The sequence below is a fragment of the Corvus cornix genome, chromosome Z (genome assembly GCF_000738735.6).
Source record: "Corvus cornix cornix isolate S_Up_H32 chromosome Z, ASM73873v5, whole genome shotgun sequence".
NCBI classification, from domain to species: domain Eukaryota; kingdom Metazoa; phylum Chordata; class Aves; order Passeriformes; family Corvidae; genus Corvus; species Corvus cornix.
The window spans coordinates 15,090,214-15,114,414 of record NC_046357.1 but is presented as its reverse complement, the minus strand read 5'-3'; the positions used below and the strand labels follow the sequence as shown (position 1 = coordinate 15,114,414).

Sequence of the window (24,201 nt, the reverse complement as noted above, 5' to 3'; positions counted from 1 at the left end):
ATGTCCTTCTCAATGCTGGGGTCACCAGAACTGTATGCAGTAATCCAGGTGGGATGTCACAAGGGTAGAGGGGGTGAGTTGCCTCCCTTGACCTGCTGCCCATGCTCCTTTGGATGCATCCCAGGATACATTTGGCTTTCTGGGCTGCAAGCACACATTCCTGGCTTATGTTGAGTTACTCATCAACCAGCTTCATGAGGTTTGCGCAGTCCCACCTCTCCAGGCTGTCCAGTCCCTCTGGATGGCATCCCTTCCCTCCCAAGTGTAACTGCACCACACAGCTCTGTGTCATCAGTGAACTTGCTGAGGATGCCCTTGATCCCACTGTCCCTGTCACCAACAAAGATACTGAACAGTATCAGCCCCAGTTCTGACCCCTGAGGGACACCACTTGTCACTGGTCACCAAGTGGACAACGAATCACTGACCACAAGTCTTTGGGTGGGGCCAGCCAAGCCAGTTCTTTATCCACAGAGTACTCCATCCATCATATCCGTGGCGCTCTGATACAGAGACAAGGATGTTGTTCAGGACAATGTCAAATGCGTAAGTCCATGCAATGTCAGTTACTCTGCCCCATCCACCAGTGCTTTAGCCCTGTCATAGAAGGTCATCACATTTGTCTGCCCTGATTTCCCCTTTGTAAAGCCACGTTGGCTGTTACATGTTTGTTTTCCATGGGAAATTTTGACAGTATTAAAATTGACTGAGATCAAACACTGGGAGTAGATGCAGCAGAACATTGAAGTATTAAAATATGTGCACTGCTTTCTGGGTACTTAGCATGTTGTTCCAGGCTGTTTGAAACTGATGGATAGGCCTGAGGTGATAACTCCCCTTAAAAGGGAGTTTATTCATTCTTGGGTGCTGATATTCAAACTTTGAATGTGTCTGTGCTTTGCTGCTTGGAAAAAAGTTCTTCCAGAATTTTTCTTCAGATTTAAAATAAAAAGCAAAACATCTAAACAGAGGCCGGCTTGTCAAGATGTGAGTGTAATGTGGTTTTCCTAGGTCAGGTCAGTTTCAGCACACTTAACAATAAGTCCGTATTTTTCTTCTGCCCCTGACTGGCCTGTAAAGTTCTTTGTGGACTGATAGGTGGAAGACTGGGTTGGGGCTGAGAGAGCAACTGAGTCAGAAGGGAAGATGTGGTATGACCAACCCAACCTCTTGTTTGTATGTTTTGCGAGTTTGTTTTTCACTCTGCTTGGTATTCATGATGGGTCCTGTGCCTTCAGACTGTCTCTTTTTCCTCTTGTCTGCATTTCAGGAGCAGCATCATACTAAGTGTGTTCTTTAGGATTTTACACTCTTTGTCCATGTGTCACTGCAAATGAACAGTTGCGTGTTTTTGTTCATTTGTGCTTGGATTTCTAAAAAAACTGTGACTGAAAATTTGGTGCAGGTGAAAAACATCTTGAACATTTGACTTTTGAAACCCAATGGTATCTTTCGATATGGGCTTTTCATTTGGAGTCTCTCTGGATGTACTCTACTAACTGAAAACCTTGCAGTGTTGCAGGTGATGTGATGAAAGGGTATAACGATGGAGATAACATTTTGTGTATTGTTCCCCAGATAAATTCAATACGTATGTGACCCTGAAAGTGCAAAATGTGAAGAGCACGACAGTGGCCGTGCGAGGTGACCAACCCTGCTGGGAACAGGATTTTATGTTGTAAGTATGGTGGTGCACAGCACAAGGTGCTCATGGTTGGATCCTTCTGCAGCCCTGGTGTTCATACAGAGCTGTTCGTGTGTGTATGAATCAGAGTATTTGGGTAAATAAGCCTAAATACTTACAACCTAAATAATTTTCTTTCCTGTTGTACACATTGTCCTGTGGTGGAGGATGTGTGTTGGGAGATTGTCTCTGCAGGTGCCATGGACTGGCAGTTGCCAGTCAGATCTGTAGTGAGGAGCCAAGTGTGAGGTTGAGCTGGGGAGTTACTGTGTGGGTTGGGTCTGGATTGATGTTGTCCTTGGCCAGTATATGCACAGCTGTGCCTGTAAACTCGAGAGACACACACACGCCCGTACAGCACAGCTTAGGCAAGGACCAAAGGCCCATAGCTGAGTTTAAATGGGCGTGGGAAGAGGGTGTCGGTCCCTGGAGAGGCTGGTCAGGGCAATTAAGGGCTGTTGTTAGTGCATGCAGGGCCTCTAGTCGGTAATCCTGGTTACCTCAGTTGGGAGCAGCAGAACCAGTTCGTTCCAGCTTTTCCGGGGTTTCTGCTGCAGTTGGCACTTCTGATTTGCTTTGGTCCTCATAGACCTCACATGTAGCCAAGGATTTCCCAGTATCTTTTAAAATGGTGTTTGTTTGGTTTTTTTTTTTTCTGGTGGATGAATGACTTATTGATTATACTGCATCTGCTTCTGTTTCTATAGCTTTGTAAGGCAAATTGAACTAAATTTACTAAATGGGGGGGAATGATGTTGTATTCTTGTGGGGTCAAAGCTAGTGCTGCTGTTTCTGAGTGGGTTTGAGGTATTTACATAGTATCTGTACTAAGAGACACCCACGGAATTTTGTGAATATGTTTCCTAATCCAGCAGCAGTTTGTTTCTCCTCAGCTGAAAGTGGCAGGTTGTTACCTCAGGGTTAAGGAGGTCACCTGGGTCAGTACAGTGTTTCCATCATAGCTGTGCTCCCGCCTCCCTTATTTGGTGGCACTCTGCTTTTGGAGCAGCGCGAGAGGTGTGTGCTCCTGCACAGATAGTTTGGAGCCTGTCCTTTGGGATCTGGTGAAACACACATCCTCCTGAACACCACCATCTGCTCAGCTCTGCAGCTCCTGGTCAGACAGAGGCCATGGCTGTCACTGATGTGAAACATTCAGGGCTGGGTAAGGCTGGGATAAGGAATTGTACCTGTCCTCCAAATCACACACCCATACCCAAACTACTAACTGTTTTTGCTGGTGATTTGTGCTCATCCTGTGGGCAGGAGCTGACTTTAAACATGGCCAGCTACAGAGGAGACTTCTCAGCTGTGATTCAAGGAAAGCACTTGCATGTGTTGGATGAAGGCTCCTGTGGTTGCTCCTCCTCCCTCCTTTCAAGCAGCTCCTGAAGCTGCACTCTGGTATCAGCTGGGAGCTTAGCTAGCGCGCTGTAAGGTCACTGAGACGCTCCATAATTAGTTGCTAGGGGATATGGAAGCAGAATATTAGCTGAACTACCTCGCCATTATTGTCCCTGCTTTAGCCAGGCAACTGCACAGTAGTTCTGGTGTCTCTTCATAACAGATATATTACATGTGGGAACGAATGTGTTTTGCATGATCCTGTGTACATCAAGTTGTCCTAGGGGAAATAGCGCTGGTATTCCAATACTGCTGTTCTCTAGTTTGCTGTTTTTCTTTCTGGAGTTGGAAAAGGATTCTGAGCACAGCAGTGTTTCCCCAAGGGAAGGATGCTTTTACTGTCTGTGCAGTGTTTACCTTTTTCATGAAGCATAGTGGAAGAATAGACTAAAAGCAAAAAAATGCTTCCCGTCTGTGTTTGTTGGTTTTGCTCCAAACTCTTTGTGAGATGTAACACTGCAGAATTTGGGGCTCTGGGGTTGTTTGAGATTTGGTTATTTACCAGACCAGTGAAGCACTTCCACGTATTCCTTGGGGACATCTTCAAATTTTGAAGGAGTTCTAAAAGAACTGCATATTTGCTGCGTATTTGCTGCATATTTGCAGGAAACACCTCGAGTGAAAGTGCAAACTGATGTTTAGAAGGCAGTGATTAAATTGGTGTTGAAGTTGTGAGAAATGCCTTTATTTATTTGTGCGTATGGAAAGGGAGGGATACCAAATTTTGGTCTCAGCTCTTTTGTTCTTAGAAGCTGTTCTGCATCTAACCAGAAGGTGGAGAAAGGGAGACACAAAGGCAGTCAAAGCCACTGTACAGAAATGCATTTTATTTATTATTCTAACCTGGTGACCTGTCCTTTGGAGTTCTCTCCGGGTGTATCATGACCAATATCTTGCTCTGACAGCATATGTTGAGGCAAAGTACGTGGTTTGACACTGTGACTGAAAACAGAGTATTTCTTCCTTCCCTTCCCTTTCTAGCCTCACAGTATTCCAACCAGCAGACAGCCAGTCATCATCAGCCTGCAAATCAGATGAGTATCAAGCAGGGTGAGGGCAGAGCAGTGCTGGTAGAGCTGTTGGCCATACTGAGTAACCCTATCAGAACAGAGGATGCTGGAGACTTGATTACAAGATGCTAGCAGTAAACTCATAGAAGGGTTGTAAGAGCTTGATTTTGAACTGTTGCAGACTGAGCCACCCAAATACTGAACACTGCTGACCTCAATTCCTGCATCTCAAACAAGAACAGAAGCACTTGGATTTAAAGTAGACATTAATGTGCTTTACTGTAGCTGTAGGGTTTGTCTTGAACCTTGTAGATATGATGTTCTCTTTTAGTTGTGAGAAGGAGGCAAAGTTCAAGTGGATGCTTGGATTTATCGCAGCAGTTCTTTCTTATTTTGGATGTGGTGACAGTCTATAAGGGAGTAAAATGCTTTTTAAATTTCCTTGATAGTTGTAACATGGATATATTTGGGCAGAGGGCAGCAGCACTGACTGTCCAAGATAGCTACTTTTTAACATTAACAGTTAAAATAAAGGGGATTAACAGTTGCAGTAAAGGGAGGCCCTGAGATCGAAAAATTACAGGGGATAGCCTTTCTTCATAAGTGGGAGACAGCTGTGGTATCAACAGACAGCTCAGGATTCTTCTCTGTTGTTTTTACCCGTGTCTGCTGTGTATGTATAAGGCTGTTCTGACGTAAGCGTGTTATAAACCAGCATGCAAAAGCGAGGCATAAATGCTATAAAACACTGAGAAGGAGCAAATTTGAGATGCATCCTTTTGTTAACGAGAGGAGAGATGTTTGTGAAAACCTTCAGATCAGTATTTCCAAGAACCTGTCACTCAGTGGCCATGTGGAAGTAGCTGGTGCTGGAGAAGAAGTGGTGCAACAGAGCTCCGAGCAATAGTTAGTGCTTCTGATGCAGCTATGTTAGATTTGGGACTGTTACTTTTGGCACGGAGTAGCTCCACTCACAGGTAAGTATTGGCATGTTTGCACCTTCCAGAGTACACTTGTGTTGCTGTGCTGCCAAGGGAGACACCCACTCTGTTAGAAATGGGGTGCCTGATGACAAAGAATAGCTCACCTCTAGGTTTTGGTCCAAGGTACACTTCCTCCTCCTGTGTACATAGCTGCAGAGATGAGTTCCCAACTGGCAGTTCATGCATGACATAGTTCAGGGTTTTAGTTTGCACTCTTTGTGTAATTAGTATTAAACTGTGAATTACTAGAAACTGGTGTTCCCTGTGAGTATGAGCAGCCTCAGCTACATGCTTCCAGGAGCTCTGTGTAGCTTGACACAGCTCTGTGTTCAGTGGTATAGTCATGGTGGTAATGCAGAACATTAAACAAAATTAGATGGTATTCTGCTTTTTTCTCATCTGTGCTGCCTTTACTTTTCTTGCAGTGAGATCAGTCGGCTGGACCTGGGCCTAATTGTGGAAGTATGGAACAAAGGACTGATATGGGACACCCTGGTTGGGACTGTGTGGATTGCTCTGAAGGCCATTCACCAATCTGATGAGGTTAAGCTGACAGAGAACCTTTATTTGCTCCAGTGTTGATAATCAGTGTGTTAAAAATCTGGCCTGATGCAGCCCAGACTCAGCTCCTCAGCAAAACTTCCACTTGGAAAGTCAGAAAGGCTGAGTGAGCAGAGAGGGCTGTCTCATCACATTGGTTTTGATTTTGAAGAGAAATCACAACTGAGCTTACACAGGGGTCATTTCACTTGTGTGGACTCAAGAATTAGGGCCTGATCTGTTTAGGAGCACATAACAGACAAGTGTCTGAAATATTAAGGACTGACTGCTTAGTCTGATGCTCAGATTTTTATGACTTACTGCTAAAGACCTCTGCCTTTTCCAGCTGACAAGATAGGCCCAGAGCATATATGCAGTATCTTCGTACGGCTTCTGGTTGCAATGTTAAAAGGTGTCTACCTGTGCTGATACATATGGACAGAAGTAGGAAGTAGGATGTGCCAATGACTGTGACTACCCTAACTACTGAGTTTGGCAGTTGTTGCAGCTAAGCATTTTTAACTCAAATTTCAGGGTATTTACTTAGGAGATTATTGGATTTGAACAGGGAGAGATAGATTATATTTTCCATAAAAGGAAAAGAGTGGAGGTGCCCTGCAGTGTGGCTGTGAGGTCTGCTGGTGCTCAATTTCTCTTGCTGTCCAGGCACTCCTTAGTCCTGCCTTTGAGGGTTTACCTTTGCAGTTCCACTGAGAAGGCAGTACTTCTTTTTGGTGCTTGCCCTGGTAGATGCCTCTGAGATTTGGAAAAAATCCAGTTTGAAGGAAAAAGCCAGTGCATGCTGAATGGATGTAATTTGATGTTAAAATAGAGTTGATAATGTCGTAAAGCTCTTTTTGAACTCTTTTAGCAAATGTGTGAGAGTTGGTGCATAAAGTTCTTTAGACTTGAATGTTTGTTCACTTAAGGGTTTTGATTCATAGGAAGGTCCTGGGGAGTGGTCTACGCTGGAGGCAGAAGTTGTAATGAAACATGATGAAATCTGTGGAACCAAAAACCCAACTCCTCATAAAATTTTGCTGGACACAAGATTTGAATTACCATTTGGTGAGTACATTTCCATAACTTACCCAGGATGCTGACAGTGGAGAGAAAGTGGGAACAACTTGAGGTTTATAATCAAGTTGTGTTCATTCTCAGTTCTGTCAGTGTAGTTTAGTGGAGGTCATGTGGCTCGTATTCATTTTTTGTTTGGCTTCTTTCTAAAAAGATCTGAATAAGTACGAAATATTTGAAAGTCCCTGAGTGCTGGAATATTTAGACTAGCAGCAGTTTTTTCTTCTGATAGTGTTTCAGGATTGTGTTCACACATTTTCTTCCTAAGCAGGGAGCATTTGCTTCTTTGAATCTAGACAAATTTGACTGTAGAAGAGGCAGAGTGTGTTGTTAGAGCTGTTCTGTGGTGAATGCACGTAGGCCTCTCAGACATGTGCAGTTCAGTTAGTGAAACTTTAATGCTTAGTGCTCCTGAACATCATCATTAGCAGAGTATATAAATAACTTAATGTTGTAAGAACTGCCTTTCTGGCAATTACTTGTGGTTGAAAAATACAGAATATGGAAAAGCAGCTAATTGGAGCAAACTGATGTCAAGTAAAGTTGTAAGTAATTTTAAAATTTTATTTTACTTAAGCAAACAAAAACCCCCAAACCAAATAAACCCCAAAAGTAAGTCCTTAGCCAAAATGCATCCCAGGCTTAACTTCTCTTTCCAGCTCTCACCTGATGCTTGGGATCAAGAACAGAGGTGATGTTTTTGGGGTTTGTGCTATTTTTTTTTCATGCACTGAGCATTGAAGTGTTTCAAAGTGTTCCGTCATTGTAAGGCTCATCCCTCTCCCTCTGCCTGGTGCATCCTTTTTGCTGCAAAGCCCCAGTCAGTGTGAGCAATTTGTATTGTGCTGTAAGCAGAGGTAGAGCAGTTGTGCAGGCACTGGCGTTTGGTCAGCCCCTGTCAGGATTGTCCATCTGTTGTGGGAAGAAGTTAGGACATCTGTGGGTCTCATACCCCGCTTCCTGGTGGAGGGGAGGATGCAGGCCTTTGCCCTGCAGTTGGGGAGTCAGTACAAATTGTCTTTTGTGTTGTGAGTGCACAGTCCCCTGGATGGATGTACCTCAGGGGGAGCAGTGTTCTGTAGATGTAGTGGCACTGCTCTTTAACTACAGTCCAGTGTGCAAAGGGGAGGAGGTACCCTGACACCACAGCTGTCCTGACAGCTGTCTGATGTTGGTCAGGAGCCATCCCTCTTCCCCATGGAAATATCCTGGTGTTTCACTGCTGCTGCCCATGGGAAGTTTATTACTGAAATTACTTGTTATGCAAGAGGAGGAACAGGCCTGTTTCACCTCACAAGGAAATCTTGGTTCTTTGGGACAAATGTTGAGGCTTCTGGGAGGGACAGAACAAGCACACGGAGCTGAAGGCAAGGCTTGTAGCCACTGCCTTCTCATCTAAGTTCATTCTGACATGCTTGCTTGTAAACTGTTACTGCTTTAAAACAAAATGAAGTTCTGGTGTCTCCCTTTGTATTCAGAGAGGGTCCAAAAGAGAATTTGCTTTGTTCTGCAATTCATATTCTGGACTGCTTGCATTTTGAGGTATTTTTTTCAAGTATAAGAAAACAGATTCCATGTAGATGCGTTAGAACATCTGAATTTTAAAAATCAAAATACTTCAGGTAATCATGTGTTTTCTCCCTACTACTATACTCAGAGGAGTTTTTCTTTGTTTATTTTGGGGTGATTTATACTACTATTTTACATTTTTATATTTGGAGAAGTAGAATTTCATTCAGAGCAGTAAATAAGTAAAAAGACTTCCTGATTCTTCTGGTTTTGACACAATTGATCATTTAAAGCACACCTATTACTTACTTCTTTGCTTACCATGCGAAATAGTGGAATAACACAGATTCCATATTACTGTGTTGAAGGGTTTTTGTTTTAGAATGTGAAAAGTTGTCTGCCTGTCCAGGGTTGCACAATGTCTAGGAAAAAATGGGTGCATGAGTTAGCTCTTCAAAGGGTGCTCTTCTCTTGAAGAGTGCTGCAGTTTTTGCTTTGATCTCCATTTTCAGTCTGAGGTGCCATGGCAAGGTCAGAAGCGGGTTGAAAAGCAGGAGACGCTAAGGGTGTGTGATAATCCTCTAGAAATTGACATCTACCCATGTCACCCTCTCCTGTGGTGTTTCCCCTCAAACCATGACTAAGTGTCTTCTGCCATCATCTCTGGGACAGAGAAGGACTCTGCACCATGGATTAGGCTCTGTCTCCTTGCCCTGGTGCTGTGGGACTTGGAGGGGTGCATGGAGCTCACAGCACTGCCTCTGCATCTCTCCCAAGGGATTCGCAGGTCAGTTCCCTTCAGCTGGATGGCAGCAATATGGATTCTTAGTGCCCTACATGTTAAAATTCTCTGTCATAGGAGTTGGGAACTGCTGCTTTAAACCTACACAGGGAACTAAATGGATCACTGATGTGTTGTGGAAGTTCTTAAGTCAGCAGCTGGGCCGTAGAGGCAAGATTTTAATAACAGGAGGTTTGGAGTGACACTTAGGAACATTGTGTATCATGTTTCGTTTCCCAGGTGAAGATCTCCTGGCTACTGTAGATACATGAGAATGAGAGTGATGTATGGGCTCATGTACAGCTTGTGCTGCTTTTCAAGTTGGGTAAAACACTGCTGCCTGAGATAGCAGCTTTAAAAAAACCTGTGTGTTCTCCTGTTTGGCTGTGCTTCTGTCGTTTTTCTATCATTTCTGGCTGCTGTCTCGTTTAGATGCACACAGATGCAGTACGCCAGGTTATTCGATGTATTTAAAATATTTCATTGTATTTAGGTGGAGCTTGAGAGGTTTTTAAGGGTTTGTAAAAGAGAATAAATGAATTTGAAAACCAGAAAAGCTGAAGTCATTAATGTAAAACATGATCGGGTATGCAAAGAGATTTAGAAACTGGTTTGTTGTTTGCACTATATTTATCCTGTATTAGTTTGCTGCTTCTGCTTCCACCTGATACATTCAAGGTTCTTCATTCCTGGTATCTCGTCTCCTGGTATTCTGGAGACTGGCAACCGCTAAAGCTGAAATTAATGCAAAACATGCTGATGCTCATAGTAGTAGTACACGATGAAGGCAACTTAGGGATTTTTAAATTTTTTTTTTTCATATGAATTTGTTTTCAAGTATTTACCAGGCTTGGAGTTGGGAAGCAGTTGTCTCCTAACAAAGACTGGTGGGAGTTTAGTCTCTGCTCCTGGTGACAGAAGATAAGCTTTCCTGAGGTCATGCAGGAGTTAAACTTTGTCAATGGCCAGATTTGTAATGGGACAAAGAACATTGATGGTGGCCTTCATATGTCCCCTGTGTGTCCCACTGCATGTTCCAGATGCAGCTGTTGCCTTGTGGTCAGTTAGTGTGACTTCAGCACATGCTGTACAGGGAGGGCAGATCCGTGGGCCCTTCTGTGTTGCATACCTGTATGATGGCCTGCAGTGCTGGGGACCAGGCTGTCATCTCATGCTCTCTGCCAGCCCCATGTTCTTGAATGTTCAGTCTCTCAGAAACAGAACAACTGAAAATCCTCTGCTATGAAAGTGCAACAAAGAGGACGGGAAATGTGAAACATTAGTGAGAGCTGATATTAACCTTTAGGGTGAGAAGCATTTTTGTGCCTGGTAGTCTTTTAAAAGTAGCAATAAACTGCCTTCTTCATGGCAAGAAGTGGTTGTTAGCCAAGACAGGCTGGAGCCACTTTCTCCTCTGATCCTATCTGTTTCTTCTTTGGAACAAGACAGACAAGGAAGGGATACAGCTTTCCTTGGTTGGTTTAGAAAATTTTCTGGTAGGGAGAAGACAATCTTATTATTGTTTTGATGCAGTGAGTGTGTGTTGGCACAGACTTTTCAGGATGCTTCTTTTCAAGTGTAAAATTGTTCTCTTTGATAGCAATTTTACTCTGTCCCTCTTTTTTAGAAGTGCAGTGACTGTGTACAAATCCCTCACAGGATGCAGTACTCAAAAATGCTTTTGGCTCCCAAACTACCGCAGTTTGGTTCTGTGCCAGGCAGTTTCTAGTTCATAATTGGAGTGAAGATGCTTTTAGTGTTCTCAACACTCCCAGGCTGGGAGCATGCTGCTCTGCATCTAACCATGCAGTGGGGTAAATGTGCTTCGTTACAGTGTCTTGGGAACCGAACAGAAAGAAAAACTCAGTTCAGCAAAGTCATTTCAGTGAGAACTTGTGAAGATTCCCATACATTGGGAAAGGGAAGAATTTGGAGCTGGGAAGAGGGGAAGCTAGGTGAACACTTGTAGGAAAGTGGGGAGGGTATCACTTTTGGTTTCAGCTCTTGTTCTCACTCCTGCCAAGCTGGGTGTTGCACCAGCCCAGTACTTGCTAGCTTGGAAAAACTCAGAAGGCACAAGGTGATGTGCAAGGCTCAGAGCAAGGACCACCAAACCTGAGGAGAAGAAAAGCTTTAGGGCTGAAATGCCTGGTTGTTGCCAAGCTAGAGGTCTCTAAGCAGGAATGCTGTCATATTTAGCTGCTTGAGGGAGTTTAACTGAGTGAAGTGGTCTGTATGGATGCACCAAATTCTCCTCTATTTCCTTCCTCATTCTGACGAGTCACTGTGCTGCTGTGTACCAATTCCAGGACGCTTATTTGCTCTGAGCAGCCTCAGAGCTGGGACCTCCACCCACACCCCTGCTCATGTCCCCAGGAATCTCTCTTCAGCTTAGCTTGGAGCCTTCAATCCTGAGTAATGCTGTGGGAGTTACTGATCCTCCACCCCATCTATTGCCTTGTCTCTGTCTGCTTATGGACCCCATAGATTCAGGCCCAGAAAGCCAGGAGCTCGGAGAATATGGGGTTCAGCTTCCAGCTGAGGATGGCAGTAAGGGCAAGGACAGTAAAGCTTGCAGTGTTTCTTTGTTGGTTTCAAATTAATAAGCACCAAAAGCTATTGAAGCTATCCGCCCATCTCTCCTCTCTGTTATTTTTCAGCAGTTTTGTTTCACTGACACATGGCCTTGCTTGTTTTGTTCACCAAGTGTGGAGTCCTGAGATGGCATCATGTGGCCTCTCTCTGGACTAGTTCATCTTTTTATCTTGTAGCAGCAGTTAAGGTAGTGGAGTAATTTCCGTTGTAGTCAAAAGCTGAGCAGTGATGCAGGAGCTCGGCAGTGGATGTAGCCTTGCAAGCAGTCTGTGGTCTCTGCACTAGGGATTTCCACTCTGTGCATTCCAAAGAAGCAGCTTCAACGAAGCCACTGACTGAGGCGAAATGTAATGGAAGCTTCCTCAAAATTTGAAAATTGTATCTCATTGGGATAGAATTTCTCATTTCTTTTGAGCAGGTAGCTTGACTCAGGATCACAGGCCAGTTGCTTCATGTTTAAAGTTTGCTGTACAGTAATTTTACTGATATTAGTATTGATGACAAGAGTTTCTCTGAGATCAAGAAGATGTCCTTAAAGCAGCTGTTATCTAGACAATAGCTGATTTTTATCTCTGACTTGCATAAGCAGCTGTTTTAATAGAAGCAGGAATCCTGCAGTAAAAATCTGATAGTTCTGTTTATGAAATGGGCATCTGGGATGTAAAACAGGACCAGTAAATCCAAGAGACAAGTATTGCTCTTTGTTGCCTGGGCATGCCGCTGCACCATGGTGTATGTGAAAGTGTTAAGAGACATCCTCAATTTTTGCCGTGCTGATGGTAATCATTGCTTCACCCCTCCTCAATCTCTTTAGTCTTGATTTCAGGCTCCAGATTTGAGTGGTTCGGGCTCTGACCTTTAATTCTCATTTCATGAGTTTTTCTTTATCTCTTAGAGAAGTGATGTGTTTCCAAGACAATTCCATGGGCTTTGTGGTAATTTTTGGATTGTTTCCGGTCATTGTTGGAGTTTGTCCTCTTAAACTTCATCAGTTCACTAATGCATTCTTTCTAGATCAGTTCTGTCCAGATTTGCTTTGAATCCCAACCCTAATTTGTGCAGAGACTATCTAATAAATCTGTGCAGCTGTGATCCACAGCCCTGATGATCAAAACATGTATGTATTTCTACAACTCTTGTAGTTGTGGAAGACTCTCTCATGTTTCTCCTACCTTATTTTCTAATAGGTTTTAACAACAAAGTAATGTACATCAGAAAGAGCAGCTGGCTTTGTGTGTCTTGGTTAAAATAAATTATTTTGGTCTGCCTCCAAGCAAGGAGAAATGGGTTGTCTTTTTTTCTACTTAGTGCGGGTTTTTTGGAGACAGATACTAAGCTTCCATAATACTTTCTCAAGTGGGGAGTATTTTAACCCCTTGTGTGGGTGAGATTAGTTGCATAAAAATTCAGCGGTGTTTCTGTTACAGAGATGTAGACACGAATTCATAGTCCAAGGAAATATCTACTGCTGAAGCTTGCAATTCCACTAAATCTGACATGTACCTGTTAAGAGTGGTTCGTGTTCTATTATCTGCAGTGTTTTGGGGTCATTGCCTTCATAAGATGATGGTTTGTGTGGCTGAGAGAAGACACATGTAGAAGAGACATTCCCTCAAAGCCAATAAATCCTGTTCTTTTTTTCTGTGAGGAGTGAGAGCAGATGTGACTTTTGGAATCACATTTTCATCAGGAGGCCACCCTGCCCTGATTCTCCCATTCTTGCCAGTGCATAGCTTACCATATCATTGTGGTGGTGTCCATGGGGTACAGTTCATTGCAGGGAAACAAACTTCTTGGATGTAAACTTCTTGGCTCCTCCTGAGGCCACCTGAAAATGTAAAGAGTTGCAGGAGGTGGGAGAACCAGCTGAACTGGTACAGCACTATCTTCCTGTCAGCTTGCAGGGCTGGTGGTGTTTTTAGCTGGAACACTCCTTCCATTTCCTTCCTCTGTGAGCTTCGAAGTCTCTGCAGTAGTGCAGTTTCAGGCCATAAATAGCCAGATTTCAGAAGTTGCTACAGTCAGGAATGTTGAGTGGCTAGAAAAAAACCCAAACAAAAGAAACCCAAATAATTTTTTTTCTTTTCCAATGTTTTCACACCACCCCATCCCTAAATAATTTTGTGTTAAGCTTTTCACAGCAGGTTATCTGCATCTCCAGGCGTGTGCTTTGGAAGGGGAAATTTTGAGTGACAGAAGTCAGTGTTCCATTAGGACACTCTATTACTTCAAAGTGTGAAAAAGAAAATAGTTACCAAAATAAAAGTGATAATGCTTTTTACTTGCTGTCAGCTTGGTAACTCCTCTAGACGGTAAAAGTGTTGTGATTCACTTCACAATGAAGCTGCAGTGTGATGTAAAAGAAAGAATGTGCTTTCATGTGACTATGACTGCCTGTAACTCTGTTGATTCACTCAAAAGATTTGGCTTATTGCTGGCAAAGAAATAAGAGACCATTTATTTTTTGGTACCTAATCTGGGTTACTCCAGGAGGTGTGCTGTTGGTGTGCATAAGGTCTGCTATTCAAAGGCAGCCTGTGTTCTGCTGAGGTTACAAAAAGCCTCCAGGAGAGGCTCTTGTTATGTGTTATCAAGCATAAGCAAGTGTATTAAAATACTGTTGTGAAATGGCTCTCCATCAAACTAATACTTGAATTAAATGTGAACCAGTCTGTCTTTCTCTTTCTTACCTTTGTGTAAGTGTGCATTTGGTTAATCAGCTTTAAACAAGAAAGCAGTGTAAGCCCTTGAGCTGTGCTACTACTTACAATGTTTATTTTCCATCTGAGTGCTAACGTAAGACAGTCCTATTTCTTCAAAATCATATGTGAGTTTTGTGCATGTGATCTGTACTGCTAATGGTGATGAATACAAAGTTGCCTGGTTAATAAGGTGGTGTGACTTACTCTTTTGACTTAGATATCCCCGAAGACGAGGCCAGATACTGGACCAGAAAATTAGAACAAGTAAATTCACTGGGAGATGATGAGGTAAATATCTAAACGGAAAGAATAATTTAGCCCTGAATGTCTTATAACTAGCTTTTATTCTTTGTATTAAATCCCTGTGATTAGGGTAACTGCTAAATGTTGATTATTTACAAGTCTTCCATGAACTACTTGGAGAACTCTTTTCTCAAGTGTACTCTTTAGTGTTAAGGAGAGGAATACTTTTCTTCATGCTGGAAGTGCTCGAATAATGTTTTGTTGATGTGAATATGTTCAAAGAAAAGGCAACACCATGCTTTACCAGAGTAGAGAGTGAAAGCATTTTCGACCGGCTGTGGCAGGTTCTTTTTGTGAAATCAAGTCAAAAAGGACTTTTTTGCAGTTGACTGTTTCCTTGAAGAATACAAAGCAAAATATTGAATCTTTATTTGAACTGAGGACTGTTGGAGCTGTTGGCTTTTATCCTAAGGCAGTTGTTAAAAGCTCAGTTTATATGAATCTTGTATTAGAATACATGCTAGCTATGGCTTTGGTTTCCGGGCTCTAGTGTGTACTTGGCTAAGCAGCTATAAAATAAAGGTTACTTTTTTTATTTTTAAGAGAGGCAGTTCATATTGTTTGCAGAACAAGATTTAACATGTTAGTACCTGTATCAGGAATGAAGAATTTAACAAAGCCCAGTACTCATGTGTCGATCTGAACATCGAGTAAGAACATGGTGCTGGTGAAAACTCTTTGACAAGTCTCCTTCCATAGCAAGAGTTTCCATAGCACGATAACTTGCAAAATATTCTCCCAATGCAATGACTTTAGGAGGTTTTTGTTCTGGGATCCTTCATCTATTCTTTTCTGTTCATTATATCAGTGATTTGGTTTACTGTGCAGATGAAGGAGACTAAGGTGGATTTTCTTTTTGACTGAGGACAGACCATTATTTGGGCGGATAAAAATTAAAAGACTTTAGGGCAGGCTCTCCTGCCTTCCTAGAAGTTTGAGAGCCTTTAAGAGTCGATGAAAAGCTCAGTCTGAGTCGTCCTGTCAGTGATGATGGTGTAGTGCCTCCCTGCTTCTGTGGGCTGGAGCAGCAGTCCAGGTACTTCAGCGAGGCTCAGGTGCCCTCTAGTGCTTCACCAAGCTGGTACTTGCTGAAAGATATCCTGAGCTTTCCGAGTCTCTCCTTTTCCTGCAGTGCCATGCATTGCTTGCTTAACTGCATGCTTTTATCGAATACCATTATCAAGTACCAGTAACTGCATGCTTTTTTCAAATACCAGTAACAAAGTAATATCTCTGTATTTGTGACCTAGTGGTCTCAGATTTATTGTGGATGTTTCCTGTGACCAAGGAGAAAAAAACCTGTGCAGGGCCTGACCTAAGGTGATTCTTCTAAAGTTCTCCACATTTGCCAACCACCCAGAAAGGGGATGAGATCTTCCTTGCATATTCCCCTAATTGGCAGTGACTTGTAGCTCGGGAACTTCCAGAGCCAGAGGCAGTATCCTTGTGTTGAGCAGCACTCAGTGGAGTTTCTTTTGTGGATGCCAGTTGCCCTTTAAATGCACCCAGGTCAGTTATGTTTGTGCAAAGGAATTCAGCACCGTAATTGTACATTGCCTGAAGAAATATCTTAATTGCTCTGAGCAAACAAACCTGGTGTTTGAGAAACTAGCTGGAGGCAGGTTTATTTGGAGAAATTAAATGACTGATCCTCATGCATCCAGTCTGTGCCACTGAGCTTTACAGACCTCACCTTTTGGGCTGCAGAGTCCTGGTCTGCACAGTGTTTTTTAGCACAGGACAACTTTGTGCCTTTGTCTTCTTTGTTTTAAGTTCATCTACCTCTGTTTGAGACGATGAATGAACAGACTAAAGCTGCACAGGAGTACTCAAGAAGCAGGTTCATTTAGAGTTCATACGGTGTCACAGAAATGCTTTCCAGCCTCTCTTCCTACAAACATATAATATTCCATTTTCATTTTGGGACTCCTTATAGCCGTCGGGCTGATGCCTTAAAAATAACAAACTGCTGCCATTCTGGGATCTCTGAGGATAGTAATTCAGAACCCACTGCTGTCCTGTGCTACTGAAATTGCTCATCAGCAGACTTCCTTTCACCACTTTGTCAACCAGTCAGTGCTGTGAGATCCGGCAGTTCTTGTTTTCACAATCCTGATTAACTCAGTGGGTTGGCAGTTTGCTGATGATAAGACTAACCACCTTTCAGGATCCCTTGTGCATTTTAAATAGCACAGATTGGAAGATAACCTCAGCGGAAGTCTGCGGGTTGTCACCTTCCATGCACAGAACTGGTCATTAATCCCTGCCAAATCCAAGGAGAGACTGTCTGGTGGCTGCGTTTTCCACAGGCTGCAGCACCAGCTTGATAAGTTTGCCACTTCCTTTGTTGTCAGATCTTTTTTTCCTAGCAAAGACTGTTCTCATTATTTTGGTCAATTGTCCTAATTTTCTCATATCTCTATGTAACACAAGATAGGAGAGAATAACAAAATGAAACCACTGGCATTCCCCTAGGGAACGCTTTGATGCTGTAACAAACCACTTTGTAAAAAGTCAAAACTGAATAATTTAAATACCTCAGTGTTCTCTAATTTAGTATTAAATGAGATGAAAAATTCTTCACTTTGGATGTAAAGTGGATCACAGGAGAGTTTGCAAGTACTGGCTGGGCAGACATTGTGTTCTTGCCCTGCCAGGCACAGTAATTACCTTACTGCTTCCATCTCATACTGCAGAGTTGCTGTGAGCCCACATGAGTTTTGAACTGTTAAAGCTGTACTGGAGTGTCTAGATATAAACAGGCGTATTCCCAGTTTGGAGCTCCCTGTCACACTGGCATTAAGTTGTGGAGAATCAGGTCTTTCAGATGTCTAATTGGAGGTCTCAGAATTGGTAATAGGGCCTGTGCTTGTTCTAAAGCAGACTTTACCTTAAACAGAAGTGCACTTTGTAACATGTGATTTTGGCATGAGAAAAGAGGAGACTTCTGGGAGTGTGTTTAAATGCAGCTATAAAGGAGAATATATTATGGATATTATGCTTATAGATATTGTACTTTGATACTACTAGGGTATTTTCTCTTATGTGTGGCATGCTGTCATAAAGTTACTATTTGCTTTCTTATCTGTCTATGTTCCTTCCTATTTTTTTTCCCTCCTTTAGTATTCCTTTCAGGAGGAAGTCCAGAAGAAACCATTGCCCAGTGCTGCCTCCCAGTGTTGTAAGTTAGACTTATTTATTTTCAATATTTTTTCCTCTTTCAGTGTACTTGATTTCCTTCTATGGTCAGTTATCAAGTGATGGTACATCTGAAGAATATTTCTTACTAGAAGTACTTAAATCTCTGTGCAGTTACGAAAAGCTGTCCTCCTCTAAATGTTGCTCTGCAGCTTCTGATGCCAGGAAGTGAAATCAGGCATTGAGTCTTTAACTTGCTGTTGTCCTTGTGTGCAATAGGAACAGAAAATGTGTTCAAAGTCCCTGAGATTGTCAGGCCCTTGTAATATTTATACCAGTAAGAAAATGCTGTGTTTATTTATTTGACTACATTAGACTATGTTCTCTTAAAACTTCCTTTGTTAAATATAATTTTTATTACTGTTTAATGAAATTTTAAGAGGGAGAAAATAGATGGAGACCAGTACTACTGGTAGCCTTTTAAAATGCACCAGAGGTTTGTGTACTTGATGTCTAATTTCTTCAATATTACTTTTCAATGCTGCGTTGATGGATGGAAAAAATATTTTTACTAATTTCTGCTTATCTTGTCTTGCATTTTTTATGCTTATGAAAACATGGATGGAAAAATAACATAGCACTTGATGTATCTGATGATCTGCAAAATTAGATTTTTGAAACACTGCTTTTAACATACAATAGATGAAAGCTCAGTGATGTCTCTTGTGAATGTGTTATCTACTTTTGGCAACAACATTAATAAAATTCAAGTCTCATAATTTAAACAAATCTTTTATCCTCTACTTAAAACCCTGTAAGATGTGCGTATTACACATTGCAGGCTGTTTATCCATTAGGCTGATTATAGGATCTCCTCAAAACTGATAACATTAGGAAATGCTAATTACTGTTTACCTTCTTTGAGTAGAATTAATTTCTCTGTGTACTTTTTGTTATGTTATCTTAAAAGTATCTTCAACCAACTACAGACATTAACCAATTGCCTAGGAAATCTGATTGTGCTGTGTAGCTGGAACATGTACAGCTCTATATCAAAGTATTCCAGTAATACTTTCATTCTGGTAACACTGAATGTGTCCTCCTTTTTTTTTTTAAAAAAATAGGTGTATGTGGAGTTTTTTAGTTTGGTTTTTTTCCTCTTAGTTGTGCTGTTGTTGTTGTTGTGTTTTTCAGTTTTTTGGTGTGTTTTGTTTTGTTTTTTAAATAGTCAAAAGGGTACAATTGATTTGTTAAGCCAACAAATAAGAAACATTTTGGGAGAAACTAATATTTGATTAAATCATACTAACATAGTGTGCAGAACCCCTAATGTCAAAAGGTCAAAGAAAAACTGTCTGATGTATGAAGTGTCCAAGAAATGAACATGTTGTTTGCTGAAATTATTTTCCTGGCTCTATGCCCTGGGCTTTGCTTTTGTTTGAGGGAGGCTGGTTTGATTGAATCTCCTAAGTATTGAGATGTATGGGTAAATTAGAGGGAATGCTTCTGTGCAGGGAAAATAAGCTGCACCTGTTCCCACAGCAGGGTGCTTTTACATCCCCCTGTAGCTGGTTTCTCCCCTGGAGAACCAACTGGGCTCTTGCAGACAGACACAGCGAGGAGCAGCCCTACAGCCATCCTTGTTGTGCTGGCTGTTAACAGCCTGCATCTTGCTGGAAAATGACCTTTTGCAATATTCAGTTGAAGGCCCCGTGGTTTGAACAATTAATGTCACATAAGAATTAATATAATCATTCATGAGATTAAAACACTCATTAGAATGGATGTTAAACATTTCATAGCAGTCTGTTGTTAATGTATTGAAGAATTTTCAATAAAGCTGATGGCACTGCATGTACTTTGGCTTGTTTACTGCCTGAAAGTATCTGATGTCTATGAATATCTATTTACATGGAAAAAGTACAAAATAGACATTTAATATAGAGGTACTTTTGAAAAATGAACTCTGCCTGCATGAACTTGTGCATAAGAGTTGTCAGCTTGCCTCGATACAGCACAGTACTTTGAGACTCCAGAGTTCAACTCAGAACATGCACAGATTGTATCTCTATTGAAAGCTGACCTGGCCTTTGCATGTGACACAGCAGCAGGGTGGGTGTCCTTCACCACACTAAAACGTGTTCAATATGGAGTGTTCTTACTTACCATGTGGGTAAATAATTGATAGGTGTATTTTTAGATATAATAAAAATGACCCTCAAGAACACTTTTAAGACTCATCCAATTTTCCATCACAACATTTTTCATTTTCATCATCTAGATATGCCAGATGAGGTATGGTCACTGCTAGGAGCAGGACACAGTCTGCTGGACAGCAGACTAAGTATTTATTTAGAAGGAGGAAAAAACATGCTCAATGTGAGTAGGTTTTACTCCGCTAGAATGTTTTCCCAATCCTTCAAAAAATACAAAATTATCTTAAAACCTGATGCTCTATAGAGCAAAAGTGCTGCAAAACATTTCATATAGCTTGCACTTAAAAACATAATGGTACATAACTGCACGTATCACTGGCATCCTGCTTAGCCACTCTGGCAGCTCTCAGAAGACCATTTTGATGTCCTTGTTCCAGCTAGAGAAAATCCTACTCCAGCAGGCAGGATCAGGTTCTTTAATTAGCGAAATACATGTCCTTGCATGTTAAAATTAGATTACACTTCTGCCCTCTTCTGCCCTCTTCTGCATCTGTACTTTCTGCACATCTTTTACCTTTTCCAAACCATCTTTTCTTGTGGTGGTTTCCCACTTCCTGCAGGGATGCTGCTGGTTCTTCTATCTCCCCTGAGTAGAGAGGGGGAGAAGGATGGAGCAGGATGTGAGAGAAGAGAGGTGGCCCCATGTGAAAGCCAGTCTCTGATCTGAGGGTGGGTTTTTGTCTCTGGTCGTATATGGGCTGCTGCTTGGGCATGGTGCCATGGGAAATCTCAGCCCTTACTGGGAGCTCTAATTTTTCCAGAGATTATTGAGCTTTCAGGCCTCCTTTCACAGTCTCAAATGCTGTTTTGTTCTTAGAAGAGTCTGACCCATAATTTCTGAGGTAATGTGGGATTTGGGCTTCCTACCTATTCTTAAATGAGGCGGGTGGTTCTGTTGTATGTACAATCTTTTCTAAGTCCTGCTGATTTTGGCACTCCCTGCCTCTTTCCTTTGTTATACTTAACCATTTAATTTTTAACTCCCGACTGCTATGCTTCCCTATACATTCCTCCTGCCCCAGAAAGATCACATGCTTCTAATTGACTTAACTTTCAGTGATCCCAAGCAATAAGCAAAGCACTGTAGAGTCCATGGATCTAGTTTTGTTTGCCTTTCTATTAAATGTAGTCATAATTATTAATTTTTTGTTAGAAAACTGCAGCATCTCCATATTGGCTTTTACCCGTGACCTGAAATTAAATGTAAATTGAAAAGAAAGCAAGACATTTTGTCTGGAAATTCACTTTAAAATGTGCAGATTGAAAACATATTGTTTGATTACTTTGGCATTGAGTCAATGAGCTCTAAGTTAGTTATTGTGAGGAGTTACAGATATGTTTTCCTTGTATGCTCAAGACCATTTCTGGACACATGAAAGTCCATTATAATCCACAAGTGAGTCACACTGTGAATATTTTAAATGCAGCTCCGACTTGGATCAGTCACAGTGCAAACTGGGATGAGAAAGATACTCTGCATCTTTGCAGAATCAATTTGGCAGACTTGGTTAATATCAGTTATTCTAAATACTGCCCTACACCATTTGTCAAGGAGTTTACAAATCTGGAAGAGAGCAGGTTTGTGCAATATTGTTGTCAGGGAAGATAACCTAAGTGCCACTGAATCAACCAGTTATGTCTGTCCTCTTATCATTGACTAATAATTTTTCTGAGAGTGCTTTATTGTCCTTTTTCTGTTTCAATGTTTTTGTTCTATTTCCCTGAGTCCTTTGCTCTGTAAAATCCCCAGTTACCAGGGCTGTGGTGGGTGGTAACATTTTGTTGTGGGGTTTTTTTGTTTGTTTGTTTGTTTTTTCTTTTTGTGCATGTGTATGTATTTTATTGTAGGTTTTGGTGTGCTTCTTTTGTACCAGAAGAAGGTAAATTTTTTACTTGGCTCTGGATTGTAGGTTGGTAAGAGCAACAAAAGAAGCAATAGCTTCTGATATACTGTTTTACCAACAGAAAGAACCAAAGCCAGCGTGTGCTTGGCCTGCCATAAGGGGAAAGAGTAAGGAACAAGATTTACATCTCTTAATGCTCTCTGGAGCGTGTGTGTGCACATGCATGCAGGAAAAAATGCTGGTTTTGTTTGAGGTACATAAGCAGCTTTTTATCTACTTTAAATCTGGCAAAATGTTTTATACACATTATAGGATTGTTTGTTATTTGGTGCCAGATCAATTTGTCGTGGTGACCCTTCTTTGCCGCTGATATTTGAAGAAATCTGTTTCTGCAAAATTCTTCTAATACCTTCGCAGGCACTACTATTTCAAAGGTACCACAGAGGCTGACTCTGAGAGGTTTCATTTCTGATGTTCACTGTTTTTGGTTTTTTTTGGGGGGAGCTCAAATTCCACTGGTGCATCAGGAAGACCAGAACATGACCCTCCTAATTGTTCATAGAGCTGTATGATCTGTGATAGTGGAGGGTCAGGCAGCATAGTTGTCTTGAGAATACTGGTAGGTGACACTACCCTCCTTGTTGTAGAGGTGTGTGCTATACATCAGGATTGTTGCTGGTTTTTTCTGGTTACCAGCCTGATTCTGCACTTAGACAACAGAGGTCAGCAGCCACCTACAGCATTTCTAGTCCACGCCAGTTTGGGAAGGGTGAGAAAGAAGTCAATGATTATTTTACCCTTTTCAAGGGTAGGTGACGCTGAAGATCGTGCTGCACTCATTAAATAGCTGTGCTCTAGTAAGAGTAGAACTTCTGGCCACAGTGCAGTTACAACTCGAAAGACTGTTCTGTGGAAGTGTAATTCAAAACAGCACATATGAATGACTTTATTTATTTAGGCTGGGCCAAGGAAAACTGCCTTAGTCCATGCAAGGGGAACCATTGTATGAGCTTTTTTTGTGGTAGTTTATTGATGGGCTGGGAAAGCTAGATCCTTGGCCTCTCTGCTTCTGGGTGACTGGCAGCTCCTGTTTCTCTTTGTTTAGGATAAATGCCCTCTGGGATATTTGTTTTCTAGTGGCTTTGTGGCACTCACTGTCTGGGCTGGCTGAAGGCATGTTAGATCTGCTAAAAGGAACACAGATTCAAGGGTTTGCGCTAAAATTTTAGGATAAAGCTGCTACTTCAGGACTGGATATGTCTAAGGAAAAGTACTCGGCATATGGAATTTAAAAATAAAAATACTGGCTATATTAGGAGATTATACAGTAACAAAGTTTGATGTACTGCTGAACTCTAGAGAATTCTAGGGCTTTGAATTTGCTGATGATCGTCTAAATATAGTTTTTTTGTTGTTGTTTTTGTAGAGTATGGGCTGCATTCTGAAAGGTGGTCACAAGGAAATAAAGCTTTTACTTTTAAATAAACCCCTCCTAATGTAAAATTCTTACTGAAATGCTGAACACTGACAATATTAAAAGCCAGTACTGACAAGTGTCTCTATAAAAGGTGATCAAACAAAGCAAATGCTCATTTAAACACTCTAGCTTTCATAATTTGTCTAGTGCTCTTCATGAAAGCTTCTCTTTTTTTCTATTTCAGTTTTTTAAGGACTTTAAACTTTATTAGTCATCATTTAATATCATAGCAATAGGAGCAAAATATTTTGAATTTTGTTACAACAGTGAAATATAAACTTTTTAAAAAATTTTAAATTTTAAACTGATAGAAAAATGATTGCCCAACTTCATGCAAAAGCCATAAATATGTGTCCTTGAACAGTGAGGTTTGTACTGGATGTCCAAGATTAAAAATCAGAAGAAAAAAAGACACCAAATCTTTTATCTCAGCTGCTGTAGAACATTATATTCCTCTTTGCTATTATGCATATATGTAATGTTAAGTTATCACCTGTAGTCCAGAATTGTATCTCAGGAAAGGGTATATAAATCTTTTGTCTGTAGCTGTGTTTACATGGTCTGTGTGATTTGGTAGCCTGGTAATTTGGAAGACAAAGATGGCCATGTTAGGTATCAGTGCAAGGATAGAAATGTTACAGTTTTTCCATTGAAGATAAAATTAGGTGGCACTCTGCCTGATCATTTTTACTATGGTTACTAAGGAGTTGCACAAGCTTGTAATAACTTAATGGGTACTCTCGATGATTTGATGGTGATCCAAGCCCTGCTTAAATTCTCAGATCTCAGTCTGATTTTGTTTAGCCAAAGTAAAGGTCGCCAGAAGGGCCATTTCATTTAGTGAAATAAAATACTCAAAAATTTCAGCATAAGCTGAATGTGGTGAATTGAGGAGCAAGGAGAGCACTTCAGTGTCACTCTCCAGTGCCTGTCCTTGT

The 24,201-nt window shown here is 41.4% G+C and overlaps 1 protein-coding gene across 2 annotated transcripts in view; it reads left to right on the top strand.

Moving 5' to 3' along the window:
- The window catches only part of UNC13B (unc-13 homolog B), a 208,246-nt gene that overhangs the window by 27,392 nt on the left and 156,653 nt on the right, over nt 1-24,201 (top strand). For both annotated transcript variants that reach the window (XM_039566772.1, XM_039566771.1), the window contains exons 3-7: nt 1,579-1,678; nt 5,507-5,624; nt 6,566-6,689; nt 14,503-14,573; nt 17,712-17,769. In XM_039566772.1, the coding sequence (XP_039422706.1) occupies nt 1,579-1,678; nt 5,507-5,624; nt 6,566-6,689; nt 14,503-14,573; nt 17,712-17,769 (471 nt within the window). The remainder of the gene's footprint in view (nt 1-1,578; nt 1,679-5,506; nt 5,625-6,565; nt 6,690-14,502; nt 14,574-17,711; nt 17,770-24,201) is intronic.